A 16784-nucleotide genomic window follows, 5' to 3' on the forward strand; every position below is an offset into this window, starting at 1 on the left:
ATACCTTCTTATCCTGTTTAAATGGATTGCCAAATGTATGAAGTCTTTTTGGTTGATCTGGGTCAATCTCCCGAAGGGGTGAAGGCATCATTTTCAGGTATTCCTGATAATTTCCCATTTGAGCAACAGGAACACTATGAAGGCAGTCTACAACAGAACAAGAAGCTTAATTTAGTCTACCTTAAAAGTAAGGCAATATAGACTTCACACACTTCAACTGCAAGTGTTAGCATTTAAGACCTAGAAATTACTATTTCTTTTCACTATGGAGGAAGAGATGAAGACTACAATTTTGAAAATAAAGCTGGCATGAGTTGAACTTAATTGGCAGAAGAATGAAAAATAAACAAGTTTGATTTCTATGCTAACAACTGCATCTTAGACCACCAGCACCTAACAAGGGTAAAATGCCATAAGCCCCTCTCTCCTTTAAGCCACCATTGCTACAAAAAATATGTCTACTGAGCCCTAGCATATGGGAAAGCTCTGCCATGAAACTTATTTTTAAAATTCAAAGCAAGCACATCATCCCACATGACAGAAGGCAAGAATTTCCTTCTATCCCCTTTGGAGTCCAGAAAAGGACGCTGACTGACTCAACAAATGATGCAACGTCCACTTGTGCTCCCACACTCAGGATAGAAAACACTACTTCAGGGAATAAAAAACTAATAGCTGTACTCTAACCAAATGGTTAACGAAGAACAGTGGCTACTTACCTTCATCCTGCCCCAAGATAAGCCTGTGTGTTTTCAGAAGATTGGCTCTCATTCTAGTTAGCTGGTCTAGAAGACTGCGACGAGGAATATCATATGCATTTCTGAATGCCTGTGGCTTCAAATCCTAGTTTTATAACAAAATGGGTAACATTCAGTTAACCTATCAGTCCTCATGCAGAGGAATTCCTCTATGAACTGTAATAACGTTAAGTATTAAAAAAATTATTCTGAAGTAACTTCTGAGTTTCATAACTGGATACAGCAGACTCAATGACTGTCTTTTCAACAAGGCCTTATTCAGCGTTAGGGCTTTCAGCTCCATTAACAATAAACATGTTAATTCCTCGATGAACACTAGTTGTCTTTTGCAGAGACTGCCACTTAAAACACAGTAATCTTTGTTTACTGCCACGGGATTTTCAAACAGTGTCCCCAAAATCAAGTGCAAAAAATTGCATTTACTCTTCTCACTATTTATGTCTGTGCTACACTCTTCACAATTCAGTGAAAGTGTTTACTTCCTTCTTCTACACCAAGTCCATAAAAGTTACCCATTCAAAACAGATGAGATTAACTGCTTAATCATGCAAGATCACTATGCTGTTTACCTTGTTTAAAAGTCCTATGTGGAAGCCAGCAAATTCTTTAACATTCATTTCCGCCAGTCTCAGTGGAGATTCCCCAGTGATCCCTTGCAGCAGTTGCTTAAAATCCCTACTGTGTACCAAGGAGAGGCCACTGGAGTGATTTTTCACTTTTATTCCAATTTCTTGTGGAACTTTCTTACCCACTGAACCTATTATCCGTTCCGACTCTATTTTTGTCTAAAATGGAATCACACCATCAGTTAAAGAATCAGCAGGCATTGCACATTTCCAGTATAACACCCATAGTACACTAGCAGAATAAAACTATAAATTTAGTTCCCAACTTCTCAATCGGGAGAACTACCTACCCAGGGATATATTGGATTTACACAGACTAGATCTCAAGTAGAAAGAAATCCTAATGTGCTAGCATATGGGAAAAATATTTAGCCAGTGTATCTAAATTTGTATGCCAGTAGGAGGTCTGTGAATATCCCTGATTTTGCTGCAAGTCTGTGACTTACTTTTATGTCCCTGAAGAAATATGTTTGAAGGGAAAGGGGAGGGGAGGGGGGCAGGAAGGTGGGATGCCTTAGGTTACTGTAAAGTCGCATCTTAAACAGCATTGTTCAGATATAGTAACATAATTTCAGACTTCATTTTTGTAACAACCTACAAACTACAGTTTGTACTGTATGCAACATAAGGGAGAAAAGTTTTTAAGAGAAATAAAATTTGTTTCACCAGCAATTTTCTAAAAACATATTACTTCTTCAATTAGCACAAATTTCTTATTATAGTTACAGATAATTTTACTGTATTAAGCTTTTACTGTATTCAAAGTAAGATTTTTACCCCCTTGCAATACCTCCAAAAAACCCCAACCAACCAAAACCCCAAAACCCACAGTGATTGCAACCCACTTCCCAGATCTCATTCTCTGCCGAGTTTGCTTCATTGCTTGTGGGAAATTGATTTTAAGACAGGAGGAGCACAGCAGAATTCTGGAATTGCTTGTCCCTATACAGAAGCTTATAATGCATCCAACACATTTAAACTGTTTCAAGTGCCAAGAATGTCCGTGAAAACAACACAGCCGTCTCAAGCCATTCCAACTCCATATTGCAGATAAATAATATGAATTTTCGTATCATTAAGTTACCAAAATATCACAGGAAGTTGTATGTCTAATAGATGCTCAGTAATTCAGAAGCTTTTGGAATGTATTTTGTGCATTCTTTAAGGTGCAGGATTTTTTTCTTTCTGATTTTAAAGGCTGCACTGCTTCCCCACCGACTTCTACACATTAAACTACTCTTTTAAGAATGATTCGTGCTAAGCAGGCATGGCTTTCAGAGACAGTTGCACATGAAATGGCATTCTTGACAAAGAGAAAAAGATACGTAGGACTATTTCCCACCAGGTCACACTTAACACACAGAATGAATTTGACCTGAAGGAAATAGGAAGCTCAAATATAAAGCTTGAGCTATGATTTTATTCCCCGTGGACAAGAACGTATGCCTTTTTTTTGGAACATACACATTGCCAAGGCACACATGAAAATAAACATGAGACTGAGAGCAAGCCTCTGACTTCAGCTGTGAAAAACAATGGCAAGAGCAGTCATGAATCCAATCAGTGATAATCTTTGGAGTTTAATGGTCTAGCAGATAGTTAAAATATAGCCAAAAAGGTCTCCTTCGCACTCCTCTCCACCACTTACAGAAGGCACAACCACTGGCTACAGAACCACTCCGGATTCATCCATATCTGTGGTGGAAATTCTCACCAATCTTCAATTAATATACGCTGTACACCCATATGAACTCCCACAGGGATTAACTGCTTTATAATAAGATTACCACAAACTAAATAATCAACGCACTTCTAATTGCAAAGGTTTTATCAATACTACCTGTTGGCTGAGTTTTTTAAGGTAAGAGATAACACTGTAACTAAGTCCACAATCTAAATTATCTGATATCAGATTTGGAGCTCCCATCATCCTTAGGGCTTTCTTTAATGGCTATAAGGAAAACAAAATACACAATAGTAAGAGAATAAGTCTTTAAAAAAAAAATTTATAAGATCAATTACAGGAAGCTAAGGCACATAGATTAGTGCTCTAGCTTTTCCACTTTTGGCCACTAAAATTCAAGTCTATTCAGATAACATGTGACATGAGTTTGGTAGTCTAACTAGCTCGCAATGGACGTTATGCCACATCACCAAGACACCACACAGCGTGGTGCCGCTGGCAATTTCCACTCAAAGGCTTCAGTACCAGAATAGCCGGGATGATGCAAGTCCATATTGAGGTGCATTGTCCAAGCTACATGTAAAAGGTGACACAGTGCCTCCCCCCACCCTTTATTTGGCCCAGCCAGTTCTCTTAGTATCAGCTTCCCAAATTCTAGCACTACACCCTCATTAACAAACAAATCTGCGTTTTCCTTATCAAAGTTACAAAAATGCCAAATTGGGTTTCTCTGAACAATCTGAAGTACTTTAGATCAAAGCTTATATAACATTTAATGTACAGAGAACACATTTAATATCTTAATATAGTTACTGTTACTCAACATTACTAGAAATTTATTATTTCTTAGAAACATTTGACCTGATGTACATACCTCTGCAAAGCAAAACGTTTACTACCTAAAATGTCATGCTAATTATGTAAACAAAATTTACTAGTAAGAGGTATGATGCACAGGACTCTGGTCACACCAGCCATTATACCCAGCAGGATGAAATGAGAAAGGAACATACCAGTAAGTAGTAAGGAGGCATTGTTTTTAAGTAGTTGTCAAAAGCTTGTCGCCACTTCAAATTTGGCTTAAGTTTGTGAACCTTAAACAAGTCATCTGCAACAAGGAAAACAACAAAAGAAGGTTTCATTTATATAGTCCCAAACCATTAGCACAATCCAAAACTGAACGTGCCAGGTTTCCCCCCTTTTTCTTTTCTCCCTCCACCCATCTCCCCAAGGGGACCTTCCCCATAAAAACTGTTCTTAACCTTAGGTTTGAAGGATTGTGAATCCCCAGTCCTAGCTGCAGTAGACAGTCCAGAACAAGTCCTCATTATAAGCAAACTTACAAGGTACACCAGACTTAAATTGCAACTACTTGCAACACAGAAGGTGCAACAGATCCACCTGTTAAAGCGTTTCACCTCCCTTGCCTCTCTCTGGCATCATCAGGGACTCCCTGTACCTGATAAAACCAAACACCACCCATTTGCTTCAATTTCCGTATTCAGCCCAGCTTTCTTTTGTTCAACCTGTATGATGAATTCTGGTCTCCAGTAAAAAAAAAAAAATTCTTGGGCATCAAAGGGAAAGAAAAAAAAAAAAAAAGCAAAACCCCATAAACATCAGAACAGGGAGTCCTTCTAGTCAGCTTTGCTGGATTCTGCAGGCGGCAGCAGCAGCTGCCCTCGAGCAAACGGGTGTACCTCCAGCCACACTGCCTGCCTCCTGCCAGAGCAGCAAACTCTCCCACGGACACAGATAAGAGACAGTGATTAGCTACAAAAACAGCTGCCCTTTAAGAGAGGGGCAACCAGACAGATTATTTCCTTTGGATACCACTTTAGAAATACCTTGCTTGCACTAGAGGTGTGCATATGGTCATTTAGGGATCACTGAGTTGAAGCATGTGCCTATTTGTCACGCATGCTATAAACTGCAACAGTGACCTCTGAACATCAAAAACAAACACAGTATCCTGCAATTTATCATTCAAAATTGCAAATTATAAACTGAAATAAAGCTTCTCCTTAGTAGGGCTGTAATATGCTGGCAAAGTGAGGCTAATGGAAGGATATGCAGGACTGGAGAAAGGGATGTCCAAAAATTAACTGCAGAGAGCTGTAGGAGACAGAGATGCACAGAAGAGGGTGTGCGAAAGACAGATGCAGCAAGGAAATTGTTTTCTCCAGACTGAGCTTTCAGGAAGATATATTTGGAGAAGAAAATTTGACTTGCATGGTATTCTGCACAAACCGAACAGATGTTAAGATACAATTTTCCAAGTTCTCAGTCAAACCACACTCAATTACAGGTATTTTCCAATCTAAATGAATTCTGTATCACATATAAAAAGCACACTACAGATGCTACTTGTTCTCTTTCCTGGCCTGAAGGAAGTGGGGTGGAGTTGGAAAGGACAAGTTAGAACTCCATTTAAAATCTCAATATACCATATGCTTAGCACTATTATCCAGAAGAACCTGTGATGATATCATGACATATGGCAAATACAAAATTACATCCACTCTTATCCTATAGGCCTATTAGCTTTTGGCAGCAAAATGGAAGTTAAAACTATATCCCTCTCCCAAAATAAGCAAAAAAAGATTCAAAATGTAAAATGTTCAGTACTATAGTACACCCTAATATTTTATAGTCTGCAAGCTGGTTACAAGTACGCCTTGAACCTTAAACCTCTTATCAGCACTTTATTATTGTCTCACTTCCTGCACCGTGAAGGCTGGACCAGTATATAATGCCTGCAGTTCAACTGCACAACTACTCTTAAATAGCACAGATGCTCATAATGCTCAGCCAGCTATGATTCTTAATCCACAGCATAGCCGTATCCGAGACATCAAATGCAAAAGCACCTCCCTGATCTTCGCTATCCAAGTTCTCAAATCTAAGCAGAGCTTCAGCAAAGATTTGTCTATTTAAAATGAGAGCATCCCCAGAGCACGAACTCACCCTCTAAAAGGAAGGCAGTCACGGTGGTAAAACACAGCCACAAGTTTCAAAGAGAACATCATCATCAACATCTTACCTTGCCTCTACCAGGAGAGTTTGAGACATACACTGTCAGCAGATTGCAACACAGGCACTTGAAATGTACTTTCCACTGTGCCCTGGGCTGCACATAATCATTTATATAAATAAGCAAACAATCAGTAACCCAGTTAACTATGTCTTTCATATATTAAATCCCAGATTTTTGTAGATAAAATCCGAAAGTGGTGTAAAATCCTTTTGTAGGTTAGTTTGAATTCCATCTATTAACTTTCAGGTACTACTCTCTGTATAGTCCATTTAATGCAGAATTCCTTTCACTTCTAAACTCAGAGGGATCTAAAAGCACTGGATAATTGGGAAAGGGCCACAGCTGCAGCAGTTCAAGAGATCAGGTAAAACTACAGACAGACCAGTCAATTTAAAACTGTGTGGTGAAAGTCTTTATCCACTTCAGATTAATGTGCGAAACCACCACATTGTGACAAACAGGATACCCATACACATCTTTAATACCCAGAACTACACAAAAGGGGGCTTGATGAACTTTCAAGCTCAGTGAACAGTAAAAAAACCCACCAAGAAATAAGAGCATGAGAGAATGGTCAGCAGGTAGTTTCAGTAGTTCAGCTGGAGCCTAATTACAAGAACAGTTCATGTGACAACAGACTAGTTGAGTGACAGCTTGCACCATGTTAACTCCCAAGTAAAACTTATTTTTTTAATCACCACCCACATCAAATTCCACCTGAGCAAGTACACCACTATTCCTTATTGACTCCTATAGTTCTCTGAGCTTTTTTATACCTCTTCACTAACAGATACACTCTTTTGTTTTAAGCAGTAGAGACATGATTTTACGTTCATGGAAAACAGTATCCTTCCCTGCAAACAATCTAGCCAAAAATAAGGCACTACAATGTGAAATAGTACCCACCATTAAAAAAGGTATTATGGCACACTTTTTCAATTGATTCAAAACATTTGGCTCTCCCTCCCCGTACCACAGCATGCTGTGTTCACATTTGTGAGAAAGACAGCCCTTCGTCTCCAAAACACAAAATCATTACTTGCAGGTTCTCTCGGAGAGCCTGTAAAAGCATCAAAGGAAACCATCCACACTGCAGTCCTTCACAGGCAGACATTTTCTAAATGCTCGTCCTTCTGCATATTTAGACCCACAGAGAAAGGGTATCAACCACCTTCTCGTGGTGTTTTCATCACTCGCTACTGCTTCTGCTGACAATCCCAGGGAATAATCACTCTGACAACCCAGCAGTGCCTGTCCTCCCATTAACGCAGCTACAATCAGCCAAAGAAACATCTGAGGCAAGGCAGGAGCATTTAGAAGTACACCTCATCTTTGCTAAGCTCACTCTCAAACCCTTCATTCAACTTCTACTTTATAAACTTGGCTGTACAATTGCTTTTAAACAGAACGATATCTGAACGATCACAGCTTTGCTATGATCAGTTAAAGGCAACAATCCATCCAGAGGGAATTTCTGCAATCTGTGGGCCAAACGTACTCAGCAAAGTACGTCAGCATCTGCCTGTGAAAGCCTTGGTCTTCAGAAGTCTGCCTCACACTGAACAAAACAAAAAAATACAAGAACTGCACCCCACCTCCTCAGTTCTCAGAGCAAACCACCACCCCAAGCCACTCATATGGCCTCTCTAGCTGTTCCCATGAAAGCAAAAAGGAGCTTCTCAGCTGCAACAGCACATCCCACATGGTCTGTCTTACCTCTGTAAAAGAGCTAGAGACCAGAATTTTTGTCAAGACAGTCAGATTACCATGGCGCATGGGTCAGGTCAACACACAGACCGTGCAGCTTCGCTGTTTTACAAAGTCTCATTTAATTAGCTCCTTCCCTTTCAAAGCTTCAGACTCTAAAAGCAGACCCATTAAGATACAAGCTAGGAAAAGCTACAGCATTCCCAAATCCACTCTTGCTGAAGCAGAGATATAAAATCACCAGATCTGAAGGATGTGGTACAATTTACCTCTTTCAGTCGCAGACCACTACATCTTGTTTCAGTTTGCTCAAGTATCATCTGCAAGCTTACTCACGCATACCTATTTTACTCGTCCTTTAGGGCTCTTACATAATTTTCCAAAAACAGAAATAAAACTTCCCCTGCTCAAAATGCAGAAGGAAAACGAAAATGCAAGAAAAAAATATTCTTAAGCATCTTACTAGCTGTTTTGTAAGGTTGAACACATATAAGCCACTTGATAAGACAGTGCAAATAATACCGTTGTGAAGCGGTTTCGGCTTGGTCTGAAAGAGCCACTAGAAGGAACAGAGAGAGATTATCCATGTACTATCCCAAGACAAGTCCCAATCCTCCAACACAATGTTCTACCAGTAAGGTAGTAGCCACCAGAACCACACTGATGCAGCAGTATGGGTGGCAGTGGCCGAATAGAGCAGGCTTCTCCTGGGCTTGGAATTTCTCACATCCTTTTTAATCCAGGTGAGAGTCATCAAAGACTGGTTTATCACCTTTGTTGTTTTCTGCACTGCTAAGTAGAAAAGGGGCCAGATCTGCTTTTGTGTTTTATGTATATTCTGTAGAATTCAATTCCACCGTGCCTTAGACACCAAGGATAAACAAAGTCCTGGAACAAGATCTGAATGTAACACTTTGTGTATGTGTTTGTGTTAACTATACGGAACGCACAGTATTTGCATCCTAAAGAAAGCACCCCCTTTATAACTCAAGCAACATTGAAGCTCTGCATTTTCCTTTAAGCCTTCAGGAATTTAAGATGGGAGACACCAGGTGACTGAGCTGCAGAATAGCACTACACATACTGAAAAATGCCTTTCTCCAAAGAGTAGGAAGAGCTTTACACCCCTGCAAAAAAGGCAGGGGGAAGACAAGAGCTGCGAGGGAAGACACAGCAGAACTGCAAATGTCAACATCAAAGTGAATAGGGAAATTCATTTAGTATCAGTGATGGCTTTTCAGCTAGCAGATCTGCTGCAGTAATTCAGTAGCCACAAACTTGCAGAAACGCTGATTTAGTCTAGAAGTATCCTACTTGCACCCTGTGGGACCGTTATTAGGCTACACGGGTAACTATATAAGACACATGCAAATTATCAGCAAGCACAAATTTCTTTTTTTTGTTATGACCAGCATTATGAAAAAGCATTCCTGAACTGTGTTGTGGGGCTTCTTTTTTCTAGAAATGAATGGAAAAATCTGTGTAAGACAGTCAGAGTCAATGTTAATTCTCTTGATCTCCACTGTTACTCTGTATCACTAAACACACCCACAAAAACCAGAACAAGACAAAGCCTTACAGCATCTGCAACTAAAAGGGTTAGTAGCACCCAGGAAATTCTTCTTTCTGCCATTACCTTTATACCGGAACCCTAATAACCACAATAATTGTGGCAGTTATTCACACACAGCACCTTTTCATACCGTCTTTCCTGTAGAAAGTAATTTCATTATGGGGGTGAAAAAAACACTGGTCCTTTGGGCAGGGAAGAAATGTAGACTGTTTCACTGCTTAACTCCTCCTTACTGCTCTAAACTGCATCAGGGAATTCCCTCTTCCCAACACCCATGACAAACACTGCATCTGATCTTCCAGTAAAAAATTAGCTGCTACAAGAGCAACTGCAAAACCTGGATACACCACACCCTAAATGAGGGAAAAGAATGGAGGTTGAAGCTTACTCCAGGTTAAGGAAGAGGCTACGTGTCTAGGAGGTGAACAGCATCAAACATGCACTGGAAGCAGGTAGCTCTCCTCCTCTGCTGGAGAGAAAAAAAGGGAGAGGGGGTATGAAAATCCTCTCCTCCCAAATTATGTTAAAGAGTTTGCAACATTCTCTACTCTCTGATCTCCATTATTTTATAATGTCTCAAACTAAGGCAGAACACCAATCATTATTGTTTTGCTTTTACTTTGACGTAGCTGCACTGGCAGTCCAATGTAAATTTATTACCTACCTAACAACGGAAGTAAAACAGGGTAGTTGTAAGGCATCACAAAGAGGTTTACACAGGTTAAAGTAGTGCTTGCTTTTAAATACCCAAACGGATGGCCAAGTTCGCTGTATTTTCCACTGCTACTCACAAATACCTGACAAAGAATAAGAGATATCACTGTATTAGAAGAACATTAAGAATATTAAGCATAGGGCATTTAAAAATTAAAATCCATCTGAATCCAACTGCATTTAAGATGGCAAATTGTCAAGAACAGCCAAGCTTGAGGTTGCACACATCAGGATGAGTATGCACCTACATCTCCCAGTCACAAAACTGAGACTTGCAACATTTAGTGTACCCCCAGTCAGTGTGGAAATTCTCTTCGCAGTACCATCTTTAGTGCTTTAGTGAAACTACCTTGAAGTGATGCTCTAAAAAGTTTTTGAAATTATTTAAAATAGGTTAGGGGACATCTGTTGAAGGTATGTTAAGAAACAATCTATTTGAAATTACTCTTCCAACATAAAATAGCCGACTAAAATTTAAAACACTGATAAGAGAAATATAAAATTTTAAAGTTAAGCAATTAAGCAAAACAAAAAAAAAATTCAACAAACATATTTTAATTATGCCAAGCACCAACACTCTTAAAATTGTCTTTTTTAAAAATATGTAATACATATATATGGGGGTATTAGCCTTGAAAAGCAATACAGACAAACAACTATTTCAACAGGATAAAGACGGTATGTATTCTTATTGAGACAGTCAAAATAACCCACATCTAACCAAAAACAGCTCTCAAAAAAGAAGTAAACCTCGAAGTAAAAAGGAAGTGGGTTTCCTCTATTTTTTCAGGGCATAAGAAACAGGGTTTGTTACACAGTTTCTATCAGAGTGAGCCTATTTCTCTAGTTTTTAAGGGTCTGCTATGTAGCTGGGAGAAGAAAAGCAGTTTTTGAGAAACAGCAGTCATTTTACTAACAGGCAAATAATGTATCTATGAATGTTTAAAGGACATTTCTGAAATTTTATTAAAAGTAACTTCCATTTTTCTTCTGAATCTGCACATTATATTTTCAGTTAAGTTGTAGTGTTTATTAGGAAAACAGAAACATGAAAAAGACATCTCCAAACTCATCTTTCCAGCTAAACTGTCACACTAAGTGAACGCCTGGTGTACATATTAAGCTATTCTTTACAAAAACACCACTGAGAAGGGAATTAAAAGCCTTATTTTACAGGGGATGCAGAAACAAGTCACTTAAAAAACTGACAAAAGGAGCATGTGACAAAGGAATTCAGCAACAGAACTTTGACCTCTTCAAGGCCAATCTAGTCAACAAGATCAACAGCTTCCATTCAATTCCCATTAGCAGCTTCAACCATCTAGTGGAAATTATTTGCAGCTGTTGATTAGGTAGCATAATGGAAACTAGTGCTAGGTTTTCCCTGTAAGCAAATGGAAGCCTACAGAGGATTTCAATTTAGCCAAAAATGGAACCTGAGGGACACATTTCTTAGCAAAATGAGATGGACCTAGAAACAGAATTAAATGAGATTACCAAGCCTGTAGAGGAAACACTTATTCTGACTCCTGATAATTCTATTAGAAAGGAGGTAACTGAAACCTTGACATGTTTCTTATCATCAACTGCAGAGTCTGCAACCAGACCCCAATTTTCCAGGCTTATGAAGACTGAAGTACCTTAAGATACCCATTACATTTCTAGAATCAAATAAAGGGCAAATACCTGCCAGCAGGTATGCGGAGACTTTCGTTCCAAGATGTACTGTGTTAAAGGTGAAGGCTCAAGCTCATACTTGTCGAAAGGAAGCTTGTCTATTACCATTGGCTCACAATCTACACAGGAGAACCTCACAACAGGGTGAGCTGTGCGTGGAGGCTAAAAGGAAGGGGGGAAAGCATATCAATTGTCTCATATTTATGGTAAACAAATCAATTCTCTTAAAAAGATTCATAAGCAGAAATTCTACCATCCTATGGGCTTAAACTCTCCATTTCCACAATTTTATTTAGAAAACATAACGAGCTTCCACAATAGAATACAGAATAACCAATATTTTTCTCCAACTTAAAAAAAAACCAAACCACAAACCCAAACCAAAAAGCCACACACTGATACACACATTCTTCCCACCAAGAGAAAAACATGGTTAATATTCAACTCTTTATCGTGGTATTTAAAAGCCTCCATGTCAATCAACCTATAACACAGGCAGGTTTAAAGAAAACTCCAACTCTGCTTCCCAGCTTGATGTTCAGAATTACAGATGTGAAACTGCACTCCACAAAAGATCTCCCCAGATATTCCCTGCAAGTCTGATTTTTTTTTTTACTCTTCAGTCGAGGGGTGGGGGTAGGGGGGAATGGATAAACAGTACCTTGAGCATTTGCAAAGTACAGAAACAGAACATGCCTAGCAAGGCAGAGATGTTTAGAAAGGCTAGTAAGGCATGCCAAATGTACGAGTATTTCAGTACGAAAAGGAGAAACGAATGCTGTTTTCTCCCCGCTTTCTGAAGGGGGTAGCCCTTCTCTTTCAGTTTTAATTCTTCCTGCTATTGAAGGAAGAGTCCACATATGAAGTTAATACTAAGCAGAGAAAACATGGTTGATCTTCTGTCAAAACCAAATACTCCTTTTTCTATACAAATGCATTTTATAAAGCTTTGATTAAAATTTAATAGGCTATGATTTGTCATGTGAAGTAATTTATAGTTATGTTTTATGATCTTTTAAAACCATTTACCAAACTAACTAACCACATACATGGAAGAAAACCTTCCAGATGAGAAGAAAAAATTGAAAAAACACAGCATACAGTATCAACATTAGATTATACCATTTTGTGTTAAAACCAGTTTTAACTACCCTTTTAAAGCAAAGTCAGATCATATTAGTAAACGCAGAAAGTAAAAAAACTAATGTAGTATTCGTTTTCAGTCTGTTTAATTAGGTGTAGCATCCTTTTTTCAGTTCTTATTTTACTTACCAGTGTTGGTGAATTCTGATCAGGCCAAAAAGATTCTGGGATTGGCCAGTGCCCAACAGGAACACCCGTTTTAGGGTTAGGCCGTACATAAATGAGTTTATGACAACTATGCCACGGTTGAGAAGCAAATGAATTGATGGGCCTGGATGAATCAACAAGTCCATCTAAAATTTAAACAAAGCAAAATAACAACAAAAAGGAAAAAAAAAAGCTACATGCATGCATTTGTCTCCTAGCAAAATTTCTGTATTAGCAACTAATAAGGTGTTTCATTACAATTGTTTCAAAGACATACAGATCTTTACATCAGTGGCTGAAAAAAACTATACATCCAAGTGTAGAACAGCGTCATCTGAGAAACAATGCTAACATTTGCCCGTATCTATCCTTCTGCTCCTGTGGCACAGACATGAGATAATTAGTGCAGCAAGGTATACTCACGTATTATAGAAAACGCTATTTACTTAAGCTTAGTACTTTGACATAGATCTAATAGGCGACAGCAAGCCTATCGGGTTTAGTTCTGCTGCACCTGTGGAGACTGGTCACGTGCATTTACAGTCTTTCTACATCAGATGCAAAGCTCACGGACTGATGCTGCCATTAGTGGAAACAAAGTGGAGAAAAGTTTCATGGAGAAGTCAGATGCATCTTGCAGGAGCAGCTTTTGTCACATTTTTGATCAGGAAGAATTCAAATATCACTTAAAAACCACCACCTACTGGAACCAACCAGCATTTTCTCCCAGCCCACTGCAGCACAGACTCCCCACTGACAAAGAATTTTGTAGTACAGATTCTGACCAGTAGTTTCCAAAGATTGCTCTTCAGAGCAAACATCACAGCAGAGATCACCTATTTAAACAATCTTCATTTTGAAAAGATTTTATATTACTGTTTTTCCTTGCTTTAGGCAACTGGTCAATAATACTGTGGAAAACACCTTTCTGTTACGCATCAGTTTGGTTTCTCTGCATTATATCCACAATGATTTTTATAGCTTTGGTAAAGCCCATCGTATTTCTCTCTATTTTAGGACTTTCTCAATTACCGTAAAGATGGAAAGTCTCTCAGTGTTTTTATAGATGCACTTCCACAGTGCATCACCACTTAAATGTGACAAAAATAAATAAAATAAAAGAAACAACAAATGTCACCAATCATTTTGCCACACAGGAGTGCATTTAGGCCAACAGAGACACACGAATTTGCTGAGGTGCTGTCGTGCACCATGTTATAGGAAAGCCTTCCAATAAAACAACACTTAAATAAGCAAAAGGAGAAAAAATATATACAAGTAAGAAAAAGGTGATTCAAAAATGGAAGTGGGAATAAAGCTGGCTATGCTAGGATGGTCAGGGGGTCCTAAAAGCCATTATGTTTCTGACATTCCAGGAACATCTTCATTTCCTAAATATGAACTGGTCAGCTCCCTCTCCTTCCTTTCAAGCATGATGTCTGCAAATCATAAAAACTGCTCCACATTAAGAGTGCATTTTCCTTTTCCCTGTTATGCACTTTACTTACAGCTAGCATAATAATTCCTTGTTCTTTCCACGCAGTTTTTCACTTGTGGCTAACATTCAATTGAAGTTTACTGTGTTGTGATCAATTAGCAGAATGAAAGCATACAGAAAATTAAGCATTGAGATTACTTTAGAGTTGTTTAAGCATTTAAATACACTGGTCCTGGATTTAATTATTTTAAAACCAAGTTTTGACAATACCGTAATTCAAACTTTACTGCCTCCTGCAAACATTCACTTTCCTCAGCCCCACCCCCGAAGAGAGGTAGGAAGAGTGACAGGTGAGCTAGCAAGCAGGTAGATCATCCATACAAGTATGTGCAAACTTATGACACCATTTAACTTATCAAGGATCAAACTAACACTTTTAAAAATATAACGAAGATGAGACTAAACATAAACAAACAACACAGAACTACTCAAAAGCTATGAACAGCACATCCATTATGATGTGGGGTATTTAGATACCAGAACACTACCACTGAAGCATTTCTTATTAGAATGTATTAAGCATCTGATGCATCCTGTACACTACAGTGAGAAGCTGGTAGGAAGGACACTGAAGACACTTAAGGACATTTGCATGCATACAAAACATTTCTTCTTGAACACCAGGGGGAAAGAAAACCCAGTTACTATACCTTCTCCAATAGGAGCTGGATCTGGTCCTGACTTTTCAAAGTTAATAACAACTCCACTTTGGACTTTTTGAACTAGAGATTCTAAACATTGATTCAACATTCTTTGTGTCCGAACACAGTAAGAACGACCTATGCAAGAGATAAATTACACAGGGAAAATACAAAAGCAAGTTTTGAGTAATCTTAATAAAGGAAGATGTTTTATTACGTAAGTCACACTGCCAAGGCTTTCAGTTTTATCCAAAATAATAGCAATAAACTTTGTGTAAGTTTTATATAAAAGGCAACATACTTCTCAAATGCAATATAACCAAGAAAAAAAACCCACAAACCTGCTGAGCTTTCATTCATTAATAAAAGGCGCCATTAAGGCTAAATCAGGTTGGTTCAAGGCCAACTCTATAAAGGTACTTAAGAACATCCAATTTCACCAAGTCTATGTCATATATCTGATTTTGTCTACCCAAACCTTACCAACTCCTATACATGCCCAAACTTCCCCCTGCCAAGCAACATTTTTTCTCAAGCACCAATTAAAAAAAAAACAAAACCAACTGATCAACACATCAAGGAACAGGCTCCAGAATTAGTTCTTTTAAAATGAAATTCAGCCTATTAGCCCTGTAGCAGAATTAACATCTCAGTAATACTTGTCCCAGTCAGTTCAACATTTAAATAAAAAAATCTTGTGACTGAGCAAAGCCAGCCACTGGAAGGACAATCTAAGAGATTTTCCAGTCCCTCCTACTGGTGCATTAATAAAATGCTCTCACATTTATAAGCTCTGAAACAGAAATACTGTTTTATTTTAAAGTTATCTTGTGATGTTGGAAACCAAGCTCAAAAAGCACCACACAGATTCACATGGACACTGAGCAATTCAGATGGAGAAAACAGGCATAGGTGAATTTGAATCAAAGGAAAAGAAACATTTTAAGGCAAATGCCAAATATTAACCAAAACAAAGGAACACCCAGTTACCTCCTGTAACTTCACACATCTGTGTGATGGCAGATTCATCAGTAGGCACACTCCCAAGCTGCTCTGGTTCAGCAGATGCAGCTCCTGGCAAACGCAGCACTAGAGCAAACAGCCTTTGATCCCAACGAAATGGTTCTTTGGTTAGTTCACTTCCAGGCAAAGGAGAATTCAAGGGAAGATGAAGCTGATAAAAGAAGATTTAAGAATATTTTCAAGTATTTGCAAACTATGTAAAAACGTAATACCCAAATTCATTCATTCCTCTGTAAAGGACCCAATTTCTCTCCTATCCACTACTTTATCTGAAGTCTGGAAACCCACATGGGCTATGAATTTAAGCACTGGGTAATGACAGCATAGCTAGTTTCTGTTCTCCATAAAACAGGCTGATGAAGCAGAAGTACAATTAGCAGGAAAAAACAATTAATATTCATCTCAGCATAGCACCAACTTGCAAGATCATAACTTGAAAGAATGTAATGCAAGTTTACCTCCTCTTGAACTCCAGCCGTATTTGTCAGTTTGTTTCCGTCTGTGATGGTAATCAAAATAGATGGCTCCAAAAAGAATGGATTCCTTCCCTAGAGAC

General features: G+C 38.6%; 1 protein-coding gene across 6 annotated transcripts in view; it reads right to left on the bottom strand.

Moving 5' to 3' along the window:
- Positions 1-16784, bottom strand: part of LOC130158659 (integrator complex subunit 6-like) — a 41866-nt gene that overhangs the window by 5134 nt on the left and 19948 nt on the right. For 3 of the 6 annotated variants that reach the window (XR_008825433.1, XR_008825434.1, XM_056359502.1), the window contains exons 4-14: positions 16687-16776; positions 16196-16379; positions 15215-15343; positions 13049-13212; positions 11786-11938; positions 10050-10182; positions 4082-4176; positions 3225-3335; positions 1328-1543; positions 720-843; positions 5-147 (exon numbers count right to left, since the gene is read on the bottom strand). Coding sequence is in view for 4 of the 6 variants with exons in the window: in XM_056359502.1 (XP_056215477.1) it covers positions 5-147; positions 720-843; positions 1328-1543; positions 3225-3335; positions 4082-4176; positions 10050-10182; positions 11786-11938; positions 13049-13212; positions 15215-15343; positions 16196-16379; positions 16687-16776 (1542 nt within the window). In the remaining 2 variants the exon portion in view is untranslated. Of the gene's footprint in view, positions 1-4; positions 148-719; positions 844-1327; positions 1544-3224; positions 3336-4081; positions 4177-9773; positions 9855-10049; positions 10183-11785; positions 11939-13048; positions 13213-15214; positions 15344-16195; positions 16380-16686; positions 16777-16784 lie in introns of those variants that run through there. The other 3 variants (XM_056359503.1, XM_056359505.1, XM_056359504.1) reach the window with 3 other exon arrangements.

This window comes from Falco biarmicus, chromosome 14, assembly GCF_023638135.1.
Source record: "Falco biarmicus isolate bFalBia1 chromosome 14, bFalBia1.pri, whole genome shotgun sequence".
Lineage (NCBI taxonomy): Eukaryota > Metazoa > Chordata > Aves > Falconiformes > Falconidae > Falco > Falco biarmicus.